The sequence below is a fragment of the Belonocnema kinseyi genome, chromosome 5, assembly GCF_010883055.1.
Source record: "Belonocnema kinseyi isolate 2016_QV_RU_SX_M_011 chromosome 5, B_treatae_v1, whole genome shotgun sequence".
Classification (NCBI taxonomy): domain Eukaryota; kingdom Metazoa; phylum Arthropoda; class Insecta; order Hymenoptera; family Cynipidae; genus Belonocnema; species Belonocnema kinseyi.
The window spans coordinates 51,855,931-51,864,319 of NC_046661.1; the positions used below are offsets into that span (position 1 = coordinate 51,855,931).

Sequence of the window (8,389 nt, forward strand, 5' to 3'; positions counted from 1 at the left end):
CTTTCATGGGTCTCTTCAGTTTTGGGAAAAGAAAAAAAGTCACTGGGGGCCAAATCCGGTGAATATGGAGGCTGAGGCATGACTGTGGTGCTGTTTTTGGTCGGATCTTTTAATCAAAATTAAGCAGTTTTGGAACAAATTTCGTTGACACACGTCTCATGTCCAAAACGTCCGAAAAGATAGCATGGCATGAGCCAACCGATATGCCAACATTTTCAGTAACTTCTCTGATGGTAATTTAGCGATTTTTCAACACCAATTCTTCAACTGCTTGAACGTTTTCATCTGTTGTTGACGTGCTGGAACGTCCAGGGCGAGGTGCGTCTTCGACATCCTCTCGGCCTTCTTGGAACAGCTTGTACCACTTATACATATTTTTCTTACTCAGAGTAGACTCACCGTATGCAACTGTCAACATTTCAAGAGTTTTAGAGCACTGGATTCCATTTTTCACACAAAATTTAATGCAAACTCTTTGCTACATTTTTTTCGAAAGAAGAAAATCGCCGAGCCCACTAAACCCTTCTTACCTTTTACGCCTCAGCCAGAAAAACAACACGAGCTATATAGTCAAAACTCTGAACATATGATCGTGACGAGTGTACCAACACAACAAAACAAAAAACTTAAAACTTGAATGTACGTAGCCCGCGAAAATTGAAAAGTCACCTTACTTTTGGAACACACCTCGTATATAAAATAAACTATTTTTTCTTTCTATAATTATCAATTAAATTATTTTATCAAATTAAACTTATTATTTTTCTGTTATAATCATTGACTCATTTCTTGAATATATCAGAGATGAGTATATTTATGAATAATTTAATACATCTATTTGCGGGTTATGTAACTTTTTGAAATTTCAAATAACTGTCTATCATGAAAGTCAAATTTGGCTCTTAATTCTGCATATTTAATAAAAAAAACAATATACAGTAATATAATCAAATATATTTATCTTTTTTTTCTGAGAGTAATATGCCCCCAGATCTTCTCTCTGAACCAAGTCGCGGTGAAGAGGACTTTGATATCAAAAGTACTTTATGAAGTATCGGGTAATATCTTTGGTATCGGATGCAGAAACTCTATTGTACCTTTCAAGATTGAGTCATCTGACTTCTAATAGGTTACTGGGTAATTAGGTATTTTCACTTCAATCAACAGCTAACTTCACTTCGTAGATTGCTGAGGGGGAAAACAGAGGACCAAATGCACGGGATTCAGTTCATTTTTGTCCTACTTTGCTAATATCTTCTTAAAAGCTAATTTTTTTCTATATGTGTATTTGAAAAATAGTTTATATTTTTTAATGACTATTTAATGAAATAATAAAATGATAATAATTATTATTAATTACAAAGATATCACAGAAATAAAGTTTTGTTCCATGCACTTGGTCTATTGTTTTCCCCTCAGCTCTTAACAAAGTGAAGTTAACAGATGGTTGAAGTGAAAATACCTAATACTATGAGCGACGGATCATTTAGTAGTCATATGTCTGAATGAAAATTGGCTAAATATGAGAATGGATCTAATGTCCATATCCAATCTGGATTCAACTCCTTCAGAATATGGTTGCCTGAGTCTAGATTAGTATCTTGCCAGTATTAGAAATTATATTATGATTGATGGATTACGTTATACAGTTTTATTACTACAATATTAAACAAAATACTAAACTTATATATCGGTTAAGTTTTAGAATTCTGCGTTAATTTTGTATTTCTGCACGATATTGTCTCCTGTTAAGTTTGTCTCTTTTTCAATAAAATATGAAATTGTTTATTTGTGCGTTGTTATTGTTCTCACATTGGCAGTAATTTGGTAGATCATCTAGTTATGTATAGAATTGAATAGGATATATTCTACTAGCGGACACAAAATTTGGCGACGTCTTTACGACATCGTTACGACAACTTTACGGCATCCTATGTCCATGTCGTTACAGTGTCTTTACGATATCGTAAAGACATCGTCAGATCATAAGACATATTTACGATATCGTAAAGAGGACTTAACGACATGGACATAGGATGTCGTAAAGTTGTCGTAACGATGTCGCCAAATTAGGTGCCCACTGGGCTGTCCGAGATTTTTATACATTGAATTCAGATCTATCTGAAATTATTACCCAATGTTTGGTATTTCAGAAAGCTTGACGTGGGTGGACTTTTTCAAGGAGATATGGAAGCTGTAAGCATTCTTCTGCTTATGTCCATGGACTCTGATGCAGTTTTTGCGGTCTATTGTTCCCCTTTTAAGTGATACTAAATATGATACATGGTGCTAATTAATTAATTGGAACAGCCGGGTCGATCATATCCTTCTTATTGGGGATTTTAATACAGATTCTGGTATGTGGGGCGCGGTTTGGGAGAATGCCTGATGAAAGGAATTGAGTGTGGCCGTTTCAGACAGGGAGATTGTTCCTCTGAACGACAATCAGCCTACTTTCTTCCTCCTCTGGGACAATCTGGATCAACCCTGGATTCGATCGTTCTCTCCGCTTCTCTGGTGGAGGTTTCCGAGGACCCCTACCAATCTGATAATTTCCTGGTGTCAGGATATATTGACCCACCCCCCCCCCCCATAACGACTAGCTCCTCATCGAGGAGATTAAACATCAAATCCTTATATTGGTTCTTTTTCCGCAGGGGCATTAAGGAGCAAATTTCATCCCTCGTGCAGGGATTAAATAACGGATTGAACCCGGCTAGAGTCTATGATAATTTTACTGATTATGTGTTTAAGATTCTGGAGAAAAGTGGAGCGTTCCGTTGTAGTTCGCAAAGCGGTAAGAGGAAGGCCCAAACCTTGTGGTGGAATTCTGATTGTGATGAGGTATTAGTTCGGAAGCGAACTGCCTTGAGATTGTCTAGTTAATCAGTCGAGAGAGAAGAAAATAATCTGCAAAGGAGTGTATCAGGTAGTAAAGAGAATTTTTAGATTTCAAAAGTTTTCTGCTTTTAAAGGTTTCAGTGAGACTCAACCAGAGTACTGGTCTACAGGATGATCTGGTTGCTCCTTATATTCCTCAGGTGAAAATGCTCCCTGAGTCTGAGATCGAGGAATTTGATCTTGTGAATAGGCAATTTTCGAAGATGCAGGTAGCTCTTGAGGCTTGTAAGGCAGGTACTTCTCCGGGATTGGATTGTATCTCTTGTGAAATTATAAAAGTCTTCTCCTCTCGTGTTTTAGAATTTATTTATATCGTCTTCAATAAATGTTCGCAACTTCTCTGTACCCGGAAGCCTGGACGGAGACTCTAATAATCATTTTCATCCCTAAGCCTGCTGGGAAATGATTTCATTTGAAAGGATGTTTCAGAGTCAGTTGGAGTTTACGGCTGAAAAGAGAAACTGGATTCCTAGGTTTCATTTTGGCTTTCGGCGGAACAGATCAGCTTTCGATTGTGTGGCATCAATTACTTCAGATATAATCCAAGGTCTGGGTGATGAGGAGCCGATTTTGGATCTTGCTATTGACATCAAGGGGGCCTCCAATGCTGTTCTCTTCGGGGTCCTTATAAACAATCTTAGAGAACTGGTTGTCCCTGCTAGAATTCTGAATTTATGTAATTTCCGACTGTTAAGAGGAAGCTGTTTTTTTTCCTGTGATAGCAAGGATCAGAGTATTTCTGGGATGGGTGTTCCACAGAGGGGGTTATACCCAATCCTATTTAACCTCGATCTTGGAAGACTTTCAGATTGTCTCCTGAGGGGAGTGAGAGCCTGGCAGTACGCAGATGACCTTTTTCTGCTTGTTAGAAGTCGGGGCATAAGAGTGGCCTTGGATATTCTTAGGAGAGCAGTTCTCTTGCTTTCAGCCTGGCTTAAGACACTGGGCTTAACGATATCATTGCCAAAATGCCAGTTGTGTGTCGTTATCATAGCTTCAGTTGTTTCAGAAGAGATAGCAAATTGTATGCATTGCAATCCGTGCAATTAATGTATTGCGGGTTATTGCAAAAGTCACGTAGGATGCAGATCCATCCATGCTGGATTTGGTTTGCAGAAAACTCTGGAGTAGTATTTGGGGAATCAAATGACCCGACTATGACTTTCGAGGGTTTCTCCTCGGTGGCATACCCGGGTTTAACGTGGATTTTCAATGATAGCTTGGTTGATAGGTCCTCGGAGAGTGCAAGATGATGTGCCTTTTCTATCCTGGAGCTGGATTTGAACTTCCAATCCAAATATGTACTTCGGTTCTTTCATTCGAACGGTATGCGATTTTGTCTGCTGTTAGACATGTGTTGACAGGAGAGGTTGGGAGGTTTGTAATTTGCTCGGATTCACAATCGGCTTTCCGTTGTATCAGAGATAGATTTTCTGATCCTGAAGGTTCCATTTTAGTTAAGAAGATTGGAGATCTTCTGGCAAGGGCTTCAAGATGTAGACACATAGCTTCGTTGATGTGGATTCCAGACCAAGCTGGAAAAAGGGAATATAATAATTAACCGTAACAAGGACGATTTTGAATCTTTGTGTCCGTGCCTTTGGCCTTGTGAAAAAGAGGTGAACCATAAAAGGGAGTATTATGAGCGTATTACGTTCAACCCCTCTAGGCCCTAGCTTTAGGGGTTTCCTGTTTTCTAGAGGGTACTTAAATCCATTTATGCGGCTGAAAACCTCACACATCTGCATAAATTCTCATTTCTAGAAGATGGAGTGGAATTTGCGGGGCGATTGCGATTGTGGGGATGGGTTCAGAGATCTAGATCATCTAATCCATGAGTGCTCTAAACGGAAAGAAATTTAGGGCGACTGCGGTACTTATATGTACCACTGCTGAGTTAAACACACGAGCGTCAGCGCGCCCTGTGTTCAAGACATCTACTCTCTTATTTTGAGAACGCTGCTATCCGACAAAGGGACGAACGGCGCGCCAAACTCTTGGAACAACAGCTGTCCCAGAATTCAGTAAGACGGTTGCGTTATTTTTGGAACACGCGCCAGTTCATAGAAATTTTACATGAATGTAGAAGTCGGATCGACTACTGTAGTACGTTTATGTTCTCTCGTTCGGGCAGCAGCGTTCCCAAATATAAGAGAGCAACGTTGCACCACATTTTAAGACAGCCGCTTCACGCAAAATGGCGCTGCTGTTGCGTTAAACTCGTGGTTGTGTTGCTCTGCTATACCAAACGCAACGGTTTTCGGCCAGCTCCCTCAAGCAAGTCAAATTTTCTGATTCAATTTCTGAACCGGATGTTAAAGCTGTAAGCGAAATTGGAAGGTTTTTTAGGACGGGAAATATTATTCTATAAACTTAATAAGTTGGGTAAATTGCGAAAGGAAGGATTAGTTTCGGCATGGGCGGCGTCTCCCGTCTTGCTCCCTCCCCATAGCCAAAGTGTACATAACAAATTTCAAGGTGGAATTTGTATTTTCAGTTCTGGCGCTTTACCGAACAACAGTAAGCCACAATCAGTGTGATATGGAATATTAATATGTTAGTTAGAGTTGCCACAAAAAATGGTAAAACTATTACGTATCTTCTCTTCAAACTTTTTCTCATAAAATTTCTCAAATTAAAAAATAACACACAATGATATTAATTAGAAAGGAAAAACGTCTCAAATTATTTATATTTTGTATATTTTTGTGGACTTTGGCGTGGCTACAACGACCTAATAAGACTTGAATGACAATGAAATATATCCAAAGACTAATTTCTTTAGCCTAAAAACTCGATTTCGATCTCTAAAATTTCCACATTTTTAAATCACTCTGCAATACAAAATCACTTTTTTGCAGACGAAAATATTCTAAGTACACGCGTACGTATTACAAAAAGTCCACCGACAAAAATACTCTTCAGAATTCGGACTATCGTTCGAGCACATCCGATCGTCATTACCGAGGAAAAGGAAAACATCACCTCGATTTTCAGAATCAGTGACACACTTCTTTTCTACTTTGCACACTCTCTTCTATCTTATTCCTTCAAAAGAAAAATAGAACAAAATATGCCTAGAAAATAAAAACGTTACTGATTCTTTACAGATTGTCGAAAAAAAATACATCAAAAAAAGATGCGTTTCATGCTGAGTGACAACCTTTAAGAATTGAGAATTTAAAAATTTCGATCTGAATTTTTCCAATAAGAAATTTTTTTCACTATCCAAGTAAGGTATGGTTGGTAATATAAGTATTTTAATTAATTTAATTGATTCAACTAAAGCATCTCTTGGATTTATTTTGAATGAAAACATTGAATATCATACATTATATTTGTTATCAGAAAAAGTCAGTTCAGAAATTTTTCATGTTCTGCTTGTAATAAATTTGTACAAGTACGTCTTCACAAGTGAAGCCTGCGATCGGATTCGCTTCACCGAGTAAATTTCGAATTTACCACGGTCAAATTTTCTCCAGGGACAAAATAACTTTTAGAAAAAAAAAAATGGAAAAAATAAAAGAAGGCGGTAAATTTATCACAATAAACGTGCATCCGAGAGTAAAATGCTCGCAATAAATAGAAAACAGTTTCGTTTCTCAAATCGTTTGTAACAACGAAATTAGACCGTGCAGAGTTTTAAAAAGATTGCATTTAAAATTATTTATAACTAGCGTATAAAAAAGTGCTAATAAGTTCTAAATAACGCGAGAGCCGCATTCGTTAATAGAGCGAAGGGCCCCGAAAACGTTAAAATTCTTCTGTTTTTTCTCTTTTTCTTCCTTTTTCGAAAACGTAGAATTCAGGTGCGTTTTTCTAACGCCAGTGCATCTACGTTCACTCTCTCGAGTAAACTTACATTCTCTTTTTTTTATTCGAGAGTTTGATAAAGGCGCTACGTCTCATTTTGATGGTGGGTCAGTCTTGCTTCGATCCCCTCCTGGCGTCTTTTCGACGTACCGTGTCACGGAGGTTCGTTATTTTCTTGGATCTTGAAATTATATTCTTACTAGGCGCTTTGGGCGTCTTCCTCGCAATCGAACACTGAACTGTTCCTTGGTAGAAGGAGAGAAACATGGCCGTATCTAAAAAAAGGAACAAAAAACAAACAATTATTAGACGTTTGAATTACTTTTTAATAACCAAGGCCACCGGAAAATTTAATTTTTAAAACTTTCTGACTTCCTTTTACCTGCTGCCACATTGAAAAACGCTGAAATGTGTTTTTTTAAATTAAAACTCTCATTAAGAAAATTAGCATTGCTCGTCTGAATGTGTGAGCATCAGAAAAAGAAAGCGACCTTATGCGCGGTACCTTCATTTTATGGGAGAACCGATTGAAGAGGTTGTTCAACACAGAAACTCCAGAAAAGGGTCTCTCAGACATATGAATAATATTTATTATAACGAAGGAGCATGCCACAGTGGAAGCAAATGTTATTTTAGTAGGAAAAAAGTTTACAAAATGATGGGTGCAAAAAAGACTATAATATTATTTTGAGCAGACAAAGAATAGATATTGAACACAAAATCTTGATAGAAAAGACGTGGCTCTCGAGTTAAATTTTAAAATACAGTGAATCTCTTTTATAGCTCTTCCTTCTATAGGCCTTCCCAGAATCGACGCCGCGCCGCAGTTGGTGTAACAGGAGCTGCGCGGGGTGCGCGGGGTCTGCGGTTGTCACTCAGGCGTAAACAAACAAAAGCGGATCGGGCTATAATGAGTTACTAGTTCCCACCCACCGTGAGTCCCAAAATCGGCTCTATAGAAGAGTTTCACTGTAATAATTTGCACAGAAAATTACCTGTTAATAGTTATTAATTGACAATTAATGTGAACATGTTATTCATAATTATAAGGTACTTTCAATATGAACGTCTTATATCTGGTATAGGTATAATGTTGTAGCTCTAAAGTTTTGGACGTTATAACTTGATCGAAATCAAGTTTAAGTATTTAAAAAGACATTTAAATATTAATCTTTTAACGCCTCTACCACAAATAAATTATTTTGTACGTTTTTTATTCGTTAAAAATTGGAATATTTACAGATTTTACTGAAATTCGTATAAAAAATTGGCACATGGAAACTTATAACCTGGAATATGTTCTTAATTTACTAAATTTTCAATTGCCACTAGGCGGGGTTAAGAGTGGTTTTACTTAAGCCGAAGTATTCTTTTTCTTTGGAAACATGTTACAGGTTAAATTACTTATAATACTAGTAAGAGAGTAAGTGCACAATATTTTCAAAAATTTATCTTTGTTTTGATGAAGAATTTCGTCATTTTAATTCAAATATTGTATATTATAAATGATATTATAGGACGGCAGAATATAAATAATAGATACATAAAAATAAGCAGAAGAGTAATTATGATTATACGAAGGTAGTTCAATAAGTCCTTAGAATGACCAACAGATGGCGCGCGAATCGCTCCAAATCATCTGTTTTCAGTCAGCACCACTCCCGACTAGATATAT

At 37.3% G+C, this 8,389-nt stretch overlaps 1 protein-coding gene across 1 annotated transcript in view; it reads right to left on the reverse strand.

Annotated features, from left to right (window-relative positions):
- Positions 1-5,586: 5,586 nt before the first annotated feature.
- LOC117172473 (cyclin-A2) overlaps positions 5,587-8,389 on the reverse strand; it is a 21,205-nt gene continuing 18,402 nt past the window's right edge. Inside the window, exon 6 of the mRNA XM_033360441.1 lies at positions 5,587-6,989. Within this exon, the coding sequence (XP_033216332.1) occupies positions 6,914-6,989 (76 nt within the window). The 3' untranslated portion in view covers positions 5,587-6,913. The remainder of the gene's footprint in view (positions 6,990-8,389) is intronic.